We start from the raw sequence: 15,769 nt of genomic DNA, 5'->3' as shown, positions 1-15,769 counted from the left end.
AGTCTGAGGACTGAAGACCACAACAACAACATATTTTTTTTGCGTAAATGATGGCTACATCTAAGCCCACAATAGCGACATCTAGGGTGAATGTAGGCAAACAGATTTCTGGCAGCTACTGTACTTCAGTAGCCAGTTGCAATAATGACTGTGTGGACGATGTGGCCTATTCTACACCTTAATTTTAGATATATGTGATGATGCTGTGCTGATTATATTTATATGTTTTGACGATGCCATTAAGCCTTATCACTTTAGACATGGTGTAAAAAAGGTACGTTTTACCATATTTTATCTATGCATTTCCCTGGTTGTATGATAGTATATTGTGAAACGTATTGCTGTATTATGTTGAAAGACACACTGCTCACTAGGTGTATGCATTTGTATATTGTTTATCTGAGGATGATCATTACGGACTGAAACCGGGCATCGTCCAAAGAATTGATATTATGGTTAAAGACTGGAAAAATAAAAAACATTTGACAGTATTGGATCGCTGTTTGTATACGCGGCCATGTCGCAGTTGGTAAGACTACTGATTAGTGATGGTTGTTAGTCTTGTCTTACCCCCTCAGAAGCAGTGATTTATTTGGCAGTTCAATTTAGACTTGAGGATACATGACCAATCAGTCCTGTTTGTGTCATTGCCAAATTTAAATAAATATGCAGTGAAAAGTGTCAGGAACTTAAGACAAAATGTGAATTTGTCTCAAAACTGAATGAAACTTCTTTGTAATTCAGCAACCAGTGTTTAGTACACACTAACTACAAAGCTTTTGTATCAGAAATCAAGAGTATATTCAATGAATGTTTTCCTTTCATAAGAGTTCGTGAAGAATCTAGTACAAAAACTCAAGTATAACTGAAGGCATCAAGATCTCTAGCATCAGAAAGAGGAAATTTCACATGGAAGCAAAGACCAACTGTGATACAGAATTTCTCATATATGTAAACAAATACAAAAGAATATTTAGCAAACTTATTAAACATCCAAAGCAAATGGCAAACATTAAGCTCATCTCAAATGCCATAAACAAATCAAAAGCTGTATTGCAGATTATCACAACTCAAGTTGGTACCAAGAAAACTGTTGATTTTAACCCTAAATTACAAACTGATGAGGAAACTGTTACAGACACCAGACAGATCTTTGCAGAATTAAATAGGTACTTCATAATTTCAGATAAAATTACTGATCTGACCTCCACCTCAAAGATAGCTACACCAGTACCTCCATCCATATCAAACCTACTAACTACCAGCAATACCTCCACTTTGACAGCTACCACCCACTCCATACCAAGAAGTCCCTTCCATAAGCCAAGCCACCCATGGCCATCGCGTCTGCAGTGACGAGCGATCCCTCTCGAAATATATCGATGGTCTCAATGAAGCCTTCACAGACCATAATTATCCCTCCAACCTTATACAAAAAGGAGAAAGGAGAACCACTTGCATGAATATCAAGACCTTTGATGGAAACCCAGTTCTAAGCAAAGGAGGGAAAGCAGAAAGGTGGAAGGAGTATATAGAGGGTCTATACATGGGTGATGTACTTGAGGACAATATTATGGAAATGGAAGAGGATGTAAATGAAGATGAAATGGGAGATATGATACTGCGTGAAGAGTTTGACAGAGCACTGAAAGACCTGAGTCGAAACAAGGCCCCCGGAGTAGACAACATTCCATTAAACTACTGACAGCCTTGGGAGAGCCAGTCCTGACAAAACTCTACAGTCTGGTGAGCAAGATGTATGAGACAGGTGAAATACCCTCAGACTTCAAGAAGAATATAATAATTCCAATCCCAAAGAAAGCAGGTGTTGACAGATGTCAAAATTACTGAACTATCAGTTTCATAAGTCACAGCTGCAAAATACTAACGTGAATTCTTTAGAGACGAATGGAAAAACTGATAGAAGCCGACCTCGGGGAAGATCAGTTTGGATTCCGTAGAAATGTTGGAACACGTGAGGCAATACTGCCCCTACGACTTATCTTAGAAGAAAGATTAAGGAAAGGCAAACCTACGTTTCTAGCATTTGTAGACTTAGAGAAAGCTTTTGACAATGTTGACTGGAATACTCTCTTTCAAATTCTAAAGGTGGCAGGGGTAAAATACAGGGAGCGAAAGGGTATTTACAATTTGTACAGAAACCAGATGGCAGTTATAAGACTCCAGGGGCATGAAAGGGAAGCAGTGGTTGGGAAGGGAGTAAGATAGGGTGGTAGCCTACCCCTGATGTTATTCAATCTGTATATTGAGCAAGCAGTAAAGGAAACAAAAGAAAAATTCGGATTAGGTATTAAAATCCAGGGAGAAGAAATAAAAACTTTGAGGTTCGCCGATGACATTGTAATTCTGTCAGAGACAGCAAAGGACTTGGAAGAGCAGTTGAACGGAATGTACAGTGTCTTGAAAGGAGGGTATAAGATGAACATCAACAAAAGCAAAACGAGGATAATGGAATGTACTCGAATTAAGTTGGGTCATGCTGAGGGAATTAGATTAGGAAATGAGACTCTTAAAGTAGTAAAGGAGTTTTGCTATTTGGGGAGCAAAATAACTGATGATGGTCGAAGTAGAGAGGATATAAAATGTAGACTGGCAATGTCAAGGAAAGCGTTTATGAAGAAGAGAAATTTGTTAACATCGAGTATAGATTTAAGTGTCAGGAAGTCGTTTCTGAAAGTATTTGTATGGAGTGTTGCCATGTATGGAAGTGAAACATGGACAATAAATAGTTTGGACAAGAAGAGAATAGAAGCTTTCGAAATGTGGTGCTACAGGAGAAGGTTGAAGATTAGGTGGGTAGATCACGTAACTAATGAGGAGGTATTGAATAGGATTGGGGCGAAGAGAAGTTTGTGGCACTACTTGACTAGAAGAAGGGATCGGTTGGTAGGACATGTCCTGAGGCATCAAGGGATCTCAAATTTAGCATTGGAGGGCAGTGTGGAGGGTAAAACTCGTAGAGGGAGACCAAGAGATGAATACAGTAAGCAGATTCAGAAGGATGTGGGTTGCAGTAGGTACTGGGAGATGAAGGAGCTTGCACAGGATAGATTAGCATGGAGAGCTACATCAAAGCAGTCTCAGGACTGAAGACCACAACAACAACAACAACAACAACAACAACATGCGAACAATGTAATTTCGGCTTTGTTACTGTGAAAAATCAAAAGACTATATGATATACTAAAATGTCAAAAAATTTATTTACGTAAAAACAAAAATTCTTCAAATTTCATTAGACCAATTTAACCATGTGGATCTAAAATGTGACATTTTCAGCTTGAAGAATCAGACCCCTAGACAAGAAGAACTGGAGCCAACTCTACATGAAAAGCTAAGTAAACTAGAAAGTTTACTGTAATCTTCACTCATCTCAAATCTACATAAAAGACTAATGTGGACAATAGATGGAGTAAGGACAGAGGAAGGAGATTACAAGCTTCACTACCAGACAAAAAAAGTATCCTTAACAAAGTTCCCGAATGTACTGCTATTCAGGAAAGTTGCCACACTCAACTTATTCTCAGAACCGAAAGCTGGCTAAATCATGAGGAAGAAAATGCCGAAATATTTAGATAGGCATGGAACTTATATCATAAACACAGATTGGATGTCAGAGCAGGGGGAGTATTCACTGCAGTCGACAAAAATATTGTGTCTATCGAGGTCAAAACTGAGTCTCACTGTGAACTTATCTAGATGCGAGTAACAAGTCTAGGCAAACTCAAGTTAATTATTGGATGTTTTTACTGGCCACCCAATTCGACTGTGACAGTTTTAGAATCATTCAAAGAAAGTCTACACTGAGTAGAGCGGAAATATCTAGACCATGCAATATTAGTTTTAGACAACTTTAACATACCCAGGATAGATTGGAATGTCTATGGATTCATTGCAAATGGTATGGGCAAGCAATCTTGTGGAGTAATTTTGACCACATTTTCCAAAATCTATCTCAAGCAGTTAGTCTGACAGCTTACACACAATGAAAATATTTTAGACCTTGAAGCTATAAACAGGCCTGACGTTATTGACAATGTCAGTATAGAGACAGTGATTAGTGATCATGATGTCACCACAGTGACAATGGTTACTGAAGTTTATAAATTCATCAAGAAGGGTAGGACAGTACTTTTGCTAGGAAGAGCAGGTAAGTAGTTGTTAGCGTTCCACTTAGGCAATAAATAGATACCATTTAGTTCCAATATAATGGACATCTAGAGGAATTATGGGAAAAGTAAAACTGACTGTAAATTGGCTCTGGAGAAGTGTGTGCTAAGTAAATGGATTAAGGACAAAAAAAGCCCCACAGTGATTTAATAAAAAAATTCAGTAAATGTTGAAGAAGCAGAGATTGTTGCACTTTCCATTAAAAAAAAGTGCAAATGTTAACAGGCAAAAGTTAGCCGAAACTTGTGCACCAGTAAAAAGATGGATGTGTGAAGCATACAACAATTTCCACCATCATACCACAGCAAAAGATCTTGCTGAGAAACCAAGAAAATTCTGGCCAGACACGTGTAGCGATAGAAGACAGCAAAAAACGAAAGCTGAAGTTTTAAATTATGCTTTTAATAAATCATTCGTGCAGGAGGATTGAACAAACATTCCATTGTTTGACCGTCACACAGGCTCACGTATGGAGAACATAGTAACAGGTATCCCCGGTGTACAAAAGCAACTGAAAGAGTTGAAAACAAATAAGTCCCAATTCAGTTTTACAGAGAGTATTCTACAGCAGTAGCCCCTTACTTATGTTGCATTTACCACAAAGCTCTCGTTCAGCACAAAGTCTCATGCAACTGGGAAAAAACCATAGGTGACTCCTATTCTTAAGAAGAGTAAAAGAATAGACCTGCAAACATACAGGCCAGTATCTTGCAACTTGGTTTGCTGCATAATTCTTGACCATATTCTCTATCTGAAGACAATAAATTTCCTTGAGACAGATAAACTTCTGTCAACAAATCAGTACAGATTTAGAAAGTATCACTTGTGCGAAACTCAGCTTGCTCTTTTCCCCCACAATATCTTGCAGACCGTGGATGAAGGGCAACAGGCAGATCCATATTCCCAGTTTTCCGGAAAGCATTTGACACTGTGATCCACTGCAGACTGTTAAGAAAGGTGCGAGATATGGAACTGATGAACGCAGTGAGCAGCACTCTGCAGCTGGTTGCTAGTGATGCTGTGGCAAACAGGAAGGTGTCACCATTGAGTGGCTGTATGAGGATACAATATCACTCAGACAAAGTTTCTCATTGGTGTGATGAATGGCAGCTTGCTCTACATGTAGAAAAATTTAAGTTACACAAATAGGTACAAAGACAATACCGTAATGTCCGAATACAGCATTAGTAATGTGATATGTGGTACAGTCAAGTTGATTAAATATCTAGGTATAACATGGCAAAGCAACATGAAATGGAACGAGCATGTATATATGGTGAAAGGGAAGGAAAATGGTCAACTTCAGTTTATTTGGAGAATTTTAGGATAGTGCAGCTTACCTATAAAGAAGATCAGCGATAGAACACTAGTGTGACCCATTGTCGAGTACTGCTCGAGTGTTTGGGATGCCCATCAGGTAGCATTAAAGGAAGACCTTGAAGCAATTCAGAGGCGGTCTGCTAGATTTGTTACTGGTAGGCTAAAGCAGCATGTGATTATTATGGGGATGTTCAACATGTGAGTATTACGGGGTTGCTTTGTGAACTTAAATCAGAATTCCCGGAGGGAATACGGCATTCTTTCCTCGAAACACTAGTGGGAAAATGTAGAAAAATGTCATTTGCAGTCGTCTACAGAACGATTCTCCTGCCACCGACATACATTTTGTGTAAGGACCTCGAAGATAAGAAAAATTAGAGCTCATATGGAGGCATAGAGATGGCCATTGTTCCCTTGCTCTATTTGCAAGAAGAACAGAAAAGGTAATGACTAGTAGTGCCAGAATGTACTCTCCGCTATGTACCGTAAAGTGGCTTGAGGAGTATGTATGTAGATGTAGATATTTTTGGGTGCCCATACTGATGAAAACTTTAACTAGAAGAAGCATAGTAATGAGCTTCCTAAATGATTAAATTCAGCTACTTTTTCTCTTCATATAATTACTAATCTTGGAAACAAATCAATCAACCTCCTGACACATTTTGCATATTTTCATCCCTAATGTCTTATGGAATCATTTTCTGGGTTAACTCACCAGTCAGAAAGAAAGTACTGATTACACAAAAGTGAGCTGTAAGAATAATATGTGGTGTTCATATGCAGTTATCATGTGGGTAACTCTCCAAGGAGTTAGGTATTTTAATTGCACCATCACAATACATATATTTGCTAATGAAATTCATTGTAAATAATCCATCACAATTTGTGGAGAACATTGATGTCCATACCTACAATACTACAGGAAAGAATGACATTCATGACTCATTATTGAAGATGTCAGTGGTTCAGAAAGGAGTTCCGTATGCAGCAAAAAATATTTTTGATCATTTGCCCAATAACATACTATGTCTGACAGGTAGCAAAGTTAGTTTTAAATATAACCTAAAATAATTTCTACTGGGCAACTCCTTCTATTCCATGGATGAATTTTTATTTACAAACTGGAAAAATCTCTTTCTCAAGTGTACTTGAATGGTAGGACTAAAATAATAATGGGTTCCTAATTATGATGCTAATCATGTACAAATATCCTGTAAAATGTTGCATTCCACATCATTTTGATAAAAGAATCATTCAAATTATCTATGGAACATGTAACTAACTAAATATTAAATAAAGCACATTTCAGACTATATGTTGCCTTGTCACTGACAAAGCCTACAAGGCCTTGAACTAAGCAATAAAATATGATTGAAGTTCATGCACAACAAGGCAGAAACTACAGATCCAAACATTGTAAAATACTTAAATAGCAAATGTTATTACAGTGTGAAATATTTTATAAATGAGGAAGATAAGTACCATACGCTGAAAATTTTTACATTTTAATCTCCGTGAATATAAGTATCTTGTTTTAATTGATGTAAGTGTTCTATTTACATATATGCAAAACTGCAAAGGCAAACACTAAAAATGCTATAAAAGGAAATTTTATTAATGTGGAAAATTTTAAGAAAGAGGAAAACGTGTAATAGCCATTTAGAGTTTTACATTGTAATCAATATGTATCTGTGTGAGGTTCTTTTTCACATATGTATATGTTCTTTATACATATTTCTGTAGGCATACAACTGCATTCATTGACAAGTTACCAACAGTAAAGAATGATTTCAGTGTTATTTTTAATTCTTAACAACAATTATTTCAGCTAATAATCAATTTGCACTTACCCTTTACTGAATTTTTTGAATGGTGGTCGAATGACTGCATGCTTACTGATAATGCAATGCCGGCCTGCCCGTACATTAGCTAAATCTCCTCTAATTATGGCATCAGATTGAACAATTACTTTTCCACTCAGTACTATGTTTTGTGAGCCACACAAAACTGTCTGCCTGCTAACCTTGTTTCCTGATGCCTGAAAGTACAAGAGGTTTTATGTGAGGTCTTGAAATACCTTTGAATGGACTTCAACCATATTATCTCTTAGTTAGCAGTATGTGTTATGTAGTGTCACCCATCCCTTTTAACTGTTCATATCTAAAACAGTCTTTAATTTGTATTCAAATTCATTCATAAAAATAAAAAAGTAACAAACCCCTAAGAAGTAGCCAACACATTTAACAACTTTTTCACAGGTGTTGCTGATAATATGTTACAATCAAACTTTAAGAGCACCCAGGCAAATGAATATAGAATAAGTGCATGTAGAGGATCAATGTACATCAGTTCTGTTTCACAAAATGAAGTATCTAAAGCAATAAAAGGACTAAAAAATTCCAAATCGGCAGGTATTGATGGTATACCTGCAACAATGTTAAAGAAGAGCACATCAAACCTAATTGAAGTACTCACACACTTATGTGACTGCTCACTTCAGGCAGGCACTTTCCCGATGTGTTGAAAACATCAAAAGTTATCCCTGTATATAAAAAAGGGGATAAAGAGAATGTAAATAACTACAGACCCATCACAATTTCCTCCTGCATCTCTAAAGTACTGGAAAAAGTTATGTGTGACAAACTTATGAAATTTATAAATAAAAACAGCATCCTCTGTAATGAACAACAAGGATTCAGAAATAGGAGGTCAATGACAACTGCTGTCTATGAGTGCATCAATTCCATCCTAAACCTGATGGGCAAAAAACAGGAAACAATAGGAGTATTTATTGACTTGTCAAGAACTTTTGACATGGTGGACCATAAAATTCTGCTATCAGAGCTTGAAAGATATGGTATTCGAGGTTTGTCCAACAAGTGGATCAGTTCCTTCCTGACTAATCGTAAGCAGGCAGTGTGCATCAAGCACACAAATATTGAACTAAAAACTTTATATAATCACTTATCTGACTATAAACAAATTAAATGTGGTGTACCTCAAGGATCAGTAATGGGACCCCTTATGTTTCTTCTGTACATAAATGATCTAAGCTTAAATGTTGATGCACACAAAACAATCATATTTGCAGATGACACCACAATTCTACTAAAAGGAGACGGCGATGAACAGTTACAGCAGACAGTAAAAGCGGTCACGAAACAACTTAGCAGCTGGGCACAGAGTAATCAGCTTGTAATAAACAGTACGAAAACCATTGCTCTAAAATTCCACAATGTTCCTAACAAGGACATGTTTATCGCATCAGTCTCTATTCAATGATGAAACAGTTGGTAACAATACTGAAACCAAATTCTTAGCACTTTGGCTGCAGAGTAACATCAGATGGAATAAGCATACTGAATATCTCAATGCAGAACTGAGCAAAACATGTTACCTTCTTTGTTCATTAAAATCATGCTGTAGTGAGAAAACAGTATTGAATGTATATCATGTGTACTTTCATTCTCGTCTTAGATATGGGGTCACCTTCTGGGGAAACTCTAAAACAGCTAATAGCACTTTTAAACTACAAAAAAAGGGCCATTAGAATCTTGTTTGGGTGCAAGCCTAGAGACTCTTGTAAACCCCTGTTTAAGAAATCTGGTATTCCTCATTACCATGTGTATACATTATATAAAAACCCTTCTGATCTTTAAATTAAATGTAATAGGTAAGGACTGGAGACTGCAAAAAAAAACTGTGATATACACTCCTGGAAATGGAAAAAAGAACACATTGACACAGGTGTGTCAGACCCACCATACTTGCTCCGGACACTGCGAGAGGGCTGTACAAGCAATGATCACACGCACGGCACAGCGGACACACCAGGAACCGCGGTGTTGGCCGTCGAATGGCGCTAGCTGCGCAGCATTTGTGCACCGCCGCCGTCAGTGTCAGCCAGTTTGCCGTGGCATACGGAGCTCCATCGCAGTCTTTAACACTGGTAGCATGCCGCGACAGCGTGGACGTGAACCGTATGTGCAGTTGACGGACTTTGAGCGAGGGCGTATAGTGGGCATGCGGGAGGCCGGGTGGACATACCGCCGAATTGCTCAACACGAGGGGCGTGAGGTCTCCACAGTACATCGATGTTGTCGCCAGTGGTCGGCGGAAGGTGCACGTGCCCGTCGACCTGGGACCGGACTGCAGCGACGCACAGATGCACGCCAAGACCGTAGGATCCTACACAGTGCCGTAGGGGACCGCACCGCCACTTCCCAGCAAATTAGGGACACTGTTGCTCTTGGGGTATCGGCGAGGACCATTCGCAACCGTCTCCATGAAGCTGGGCTACGGTCCCGCACACCGTTAGGCCGTCTTCCGCTCACGCCCCAACATCGTGCAGCCCGCCTCCAGTGGTGTCGCGACAGGCGTGAATGGAGGGACGAATGGAGACGTGTCGTCTTCAGCGATGAGAGTCGCTTCTGCCTTGGTGCCAATGATGGTCGTATGCGTGTTTGGCGCCGTGCAGGTGAGCGCCACAATCAGGACTGCATACGACCGAGGCACACAGGGCCAACACCTGGCATCATGGTGTGGGGAGCGATCTCCTACACTGGCCGTACACCACTGGTGATCGTCGAGGGGACACTGAATAGTGCACGGTACATCCAAACCGTCATCGAACCCATCGTTCTACCATTCCTAGACCGGCAAGGGAACTTGCTGTTCCAACAGGACAATGCACGTCCGCATGTATCCCGTGCCACCCAACGTGCTCTAGAAGGTGTAAGTCAACTACCCTGGCCAGCAAGATCTCCGGATCTGTCCCCCATTGAGCATGTTTGGGACTGGATGAAGCGTCGCCTCACGCGATCTGCACGTCCAGCACGAACGCTGGTCCAACTGAGGCGCCAGGTGGAAATGGCATGGCAAGCCGTTCCACAGGACTACATCCAGCATCTCTACGATCGTCTCCATGGGAGAATAGCAGCCTGCATTGCTGCGGAAGGTGGATATACACTGTACTAGTGCCGACATTGTGCATGCGTCTATGTGCCTGTGGTTCTGTCAGTGTGATCATGTGATGTATCTGACCCCAGGAATGTGTCAATAAAGTTTCCCCTTCCTGGGACAATGAATTCACGGTGTTCTTATTTCAATTTCCAGGAGTGTACATGATCACTTTACCAGACAAAGCAGAAACTTACATATGACTCAAATCAGCACAGCACTGTGCCAAAAAGGTACTTTTCACATGGGAATTAAGCTTTATAATAAACTTCCAGAAAACATAAAAGCTATCACAGAGGTCAACACATTTGGAAAATCTCTAAAGTCCTATTTACAGCATCACTGCTTTTACTCCATTGAAGAATATTTAAATTTATGAAATGTGTTATACAAATACTTACATGTAAAGTGTATTATTGTAACCTTAAATATGTATGCCTTGAAATGACTTTCAGCCTGTATATTTATAACTTGACTTGTCCAATGTCTTATGCATAAGCTGCTATGTTGACAACAGGACCAATAAAAAATACAACACAATTAATTTTGCCAACTGCCAACCAAATTGTCACCTTCTAACCTAACTGAGACGACAGCCTGCACTACACATCAATCTGTCACCACAACCATCATCTCGAATGTGGCCACTATCACACTCAAAACTTTGCCAGTAAGCCCATATGCTTCTCTAATCTTCAAGCAAGTAGGTCATTGGAAAGAAGCGGACATGTCATAAATCTGCATGTTATTTCATCCTAATAAAAAAGTGAACAACTTCAAGAGGAAAGTCAGCAAGAAGAAGAAAAGTAATATACAAGTTCAGAAGGCAAATGGTTGAATCTATAATGACTGAATGATTCATCTGTTGAACAATACACATTGTAAGGCTGTTGTCAAATGTTTGTCAATATTTATTATAAAAATTATTTCTCTTACAGTTTTTATAGCTCATATACTAGGCCCTACTTTTCCAATCATGTAATACATGGTACAATGTTCATTAAGTTACTATCTGTAGTTATTTAAGAATACATTTACAGTATAGAAACTATTGTTTAGTAATATTATTTTTTCTCCTTTGGCTAAAGGTGTGGGGATCATTTACAGCTTTTACTTCTTGTAGCTGTCTATTGCACAATTTTATTCCATGATATAATACACTATATTGAGTTTTTCAATTGTTTCCTCTGTTTATATGCAAAAAGTATGTGGATTTTATTTTATGGTCATGCAGAGTGATGTTTGTGGTGTCCAGATTTAGAATTTTTCTTATACAGGGTGATTCACAAAGACATGCAAATATTTTAATGTGTTATTCTACAAGTAAAACTAAAGAAAAAAGTTCATATAAACATAGGTTTACAAATGTTTACTTATGGAGTCACGGGTAGCAAAAGATTTTGCCTGAAATTTAGCAACTTCGCTAATGTGAAGCCATTGCAAAACTGTACAAGATTAAGGTAAAGCACAATTTCCATTTATTTTCTTGTTATTGATCTGGTGAATTTAGTAAAACATGTCCCAGACATGTATATCTACAGCAGTTTTCCAGAACATCCAAAGAAGCAAAGACATAATTTTGTAATTTTTTAAATTTATTAACTACTTGGCACAACTTCATACAACTGCACAAAGTTTTGAACAGAAGAAGTAGAGAATTTAATTTTGGAAAATGATGGTAATAACATTAACTGAAACTTTACGAATGTGTCAGATAATCTGCATTTATTAATACCATAGCACATGTGAATTCATGTTAAACCAGAAAAAACAAAGCTTAGTGTTAAGGAAGTTGTACAGTGTACATACAAATTCACAACAAATGTTAAAAAATGTCTCCATCAAGTTCAAGGCATTTAGTTCTATGTGTATGAACAGATATTGTTGCTTGTTTCAGTTTCACAGGGTTGTTCTTAATTTCACCTATTGCATTCATAATACAAGCAAGTAATGCAGATACATGTGTGGGACATGTTTTATTAGATTCACCAGACCAGTAACAACAAAATAAATGGAAATTGTGCTTTACTTTAACCTCATATAGTTTTGTGATGGCTTCATATTAGCGAAGTTGCTAAATTTCGGGCAAAATCTTTTATTAGCCGTAACTAAACATTTGCGGACCTATGTTTACATAAACTTTTTTCTTTAGTTTTTCTTGTAGAATAATATATCAAAATATTTGCATATCTTCGTGAATCACTCTGTATACATTATGTTGTGACAGATGTATTCACACAGAACTATCAGAATTTCTAGTTTTTTTGAATAATTCTTTACAATGTGCCCTGTTTCTACCATTTGTACAGCTCTTTTCTGTATCTTGAAAATAGTCTGCATGTTCCCAGCACTTATTCCCCAAAATATTATCCCATAACTTACGACTGAATGCATATACACAAAGTACGCTACATTGAGACATGAAATATGTACAACGATTCGCAGAGCCTAACATGCTGAAGATACCCTCTTTGAAAAACTTGCCACATATTCTGTCTACTTCAATCGACAATCTACATTCACCCCCAAGAATTTGGTACCAGTTACACACACTAGTACATCACCGTTTACTTTGAAGGTGGTATCACTTGGCTTTTAACTTAATCAAAAGTTTATACAGTTTGTCTTTTTCACATTTAACGTTACTCTTTTCTTTCGTGATCAGCTGTGGACGTCTCAGTGAGTTTCATTGGATTTTTCTGTTAAATGCGTTGAATTTTTGTGTGTAGTCACTGTGATGCTGTCATCAACAAACAGTATTTTTACCCCACACCTGACTCTCTATGGGAAATTATTCATATATTAGTAAAAGGGAATATATAGTAAAGAAACAAGTTTTCATCACTGGAGTTGCTCTTGGAGAACGAGTTTTATGTTGTGTATGGGCTATGAAAAGCTCTGACTTCAGCTACATGGTCACCCTATCATTAATATTGTAAGAGCAGCAGCAGCATCCCAAACCGGACCTGCACAACATTACATTCCAAGCAGTAATTTATATTCACGGATTTAATCGCAAAAGTGATAAATTAACTTTTGACGGTAAAAATAAAATTTTTAAGAACATTATTTTTCGGTTTTTTCGTCTGTACACAGAGTCAGTGGTTGTAATGATTAGTAACAACATCCGCGTCTTTTAACTGATTAGAATCTGACAGTTGCCCCAGTCACTGAGATGCAATGGAGTAAGAAAACTACAGTAACACAGGGCAGCTAAAATATTTACCGTTTCGACATATTCAGACTTGTTGTAGTATGTATCTGTCAACTCCATTGTTGATGTTCGACTTCAGCAACACAACAAACACCCAACCATCACTTGGACACTATTTCCAGCTCAAAACACCAATATTTGCAGACTTGCACTGACTGACACATATTTCGATACAAGAAAATCGATCCATCGATACTCGCGATATTAATCGTGTATCATAAGTTCAGTCGATAGGCATCACAATATGAATGGTACAGTGATCTCTAGTGAGATCACTCGTCACTGCAATTAAATACTCCATAGTATCACAGTGTTAACACTGTTAACGTTATCACACACGATGGTCAGTTTCAGTTCACAGTTGGCCATGCCCACAGTGACTGTGGTGTGACTGTCATTACGTTACTGGACTGGTGCGTGCACGAAACCAATTTTTTTCCAAAATGTAACGAAAATGAATTTTTCTTCTGTTGAAGAGAGACATGAGGGTCAAGTGTTTTGGAATTGGCTAGCCCTTGACGTAGCGACCATTTGTATGCCAACAGTACAGGGGCAAAATTTAAATAGGCCTATTACAAACTTCCTCCAGCGTAGACAAATTGATTAAATCGGCGATTCTTTTGCATTACGGGTGATCTAGTGTGTGTCTTATGTATATAAAAGCGATTTTTGTTCATGGGCGTTTCTTAGAAAACTGCAAAACCGGCTTTTGCACAACGGGTTGCAATTATATTAATAACTACCATAGCAAACGGCTCAAATTTTAACTTTATATTCATTAGATATTTATCTAGAAACGCTGTTTTCCCGTTTTCGAAAACCTTCACATAATTTAAACCTCTATGAAACTTTTTCTCGCTGACACCGTCTAAATAATGATAAAGGAAAAAAATTATCCCGTACTACACGTTCGCTGTTCATTTACGCATCTGTTGTGAGTGTTGTGACGTTCATTTATTTCTTATTTACTATTACCATTACCAATATTCGCGACATATTTTGCAGACTGTTCACATATACCACCGAATGTACCTGCAAAATTAAATCATTATACAACACACAGTTCAGGATATATGACGTCATAAACATTGTTAATAACCATAAGCAGAAAAACGCTCCAGAGAAGTAGTAAAACTTGTATCAAGTTTGCTGTTGGCGCAATAGATATTTCTTTTTTGGTTATAAATTACTTAAATTCCAAGAGACTACTTTATATCTGTAGCATATCAAACTATTAAATTACAAGAGACTCGACAAGCTTAGTCTAAAGTTATTTGTTCACTGTTTGGTAAAATATTGCATCAGGCCTCGTGTAGCCCCACTGTGTTTGCTATTCTCTGGCAGGGAATGAGCTAGTTGCTATTCATAAGCAACCGGAAATCATCTTGACTACTGTCAAGTGATTGGAAGCTGCGTGAAATGTGTGTGTTGGGAGGGCTGTCGAGAGTTAAGGTTTCAATCTGCAGCACTGACCCTGGAACAGATTGTGGCCCCCCTGGTTTTTAGTCTAGTGGAATGCTTGAACCAGAGACTCTGAGTGTTCTGTGACAAGCTAAGCTGTGAATTCCTAGACCTGTGACATAGGGATGAGAGTTGTAGAGTGCATTACAAATCGGAGGCAGCTGATTGTGTGTGTGGGGAGGAGGGGGGGGGGGGGGCACACAAGGGTTTTTTTAGATTAGGTGACTCTCCATCCAATCCAGATTATGATAGCTGCGGGAAACCCAGAAGTATCAGTGTAAGAGCCTAAAAAATACCTTCCACAGATAAGAGTATAAAAATCATGGTGATTAACTGCTGAAACAATCGCAACAAAGTGGTAGAATTTGAAGGGCTCCTAAAAAGCATTGAAGCTCGTGTAATATTAGGCACAGAAAGCTGGTTAATTCCTGAAACTGAGAGTAGTGAGACTTTGAGGCATATTGAAGTGCATATTGAAAGAACAGAGAAACAGGAAGTGATGGTGGTGTATTTGTTGCAGTAGACAAAAAATTCAAATCTACCAAGATAGAAATTGAAGCTGTATGTGAAGAGTGTTAGGGTAAGACTTAGTATTAAGGATGGTCAAAATATTATAATAGCATC

General features: G+C 38.3%; 1 protein-coding gene across 1 annotated transcript in view; it reads right to left on the bottom strand.

Annotated features, from left to right (window-relative positions):
* LOC126092629 (dynactin subunit 5) overlaps positions 1 to 13,867 on the bottom strand; it is a 54,266-nt gene extending 40,399 nt beyond the window's left edge. The window contains exons 1-2 of the mRNA XM_049908354.1: positions 13,697 to 13,867; positions 7,362 to 7,549 (exon numbers count right to left, since the gene is read on the bottom strand). Of these exons, the coding sequence (XP_049764311.1) occupies positions 7,362 to 7,549; positions 13,697 to 13,744 (236 nt within the window). The 5' untranslated portion in view covers positions 13,745 to 13,867. The remainder of the gene's footprint in view (positions 1 to 7,361; positions 7,550 to 13,696) is intronic.
* Between the last annotated feature and the right edge of the window lie 1,902 nt (positions 13,868 to 15,769).

This window comes from Schistocerca cancellata, chromosome 1 (genome assembly GCF_023864275.1).
Source record: "Schistocerca cancellata isolate TAMUIC-IGC-003103 chromosome 1, iqSchCanc2.1, whole genome shotgun sequence".
NCBI classification, from domain to species: domain Eukaryota; kingdom Metazoa; phylum Arthropoda; class Insecta; order Orthoptera; family Acrididae; genus Schistocerca; species Schistocerca cancellata.
Note: the sequence above shows the minus strand (reverse complement) of the source record. Positions and strands in the feature narration are given on the sequence as shown.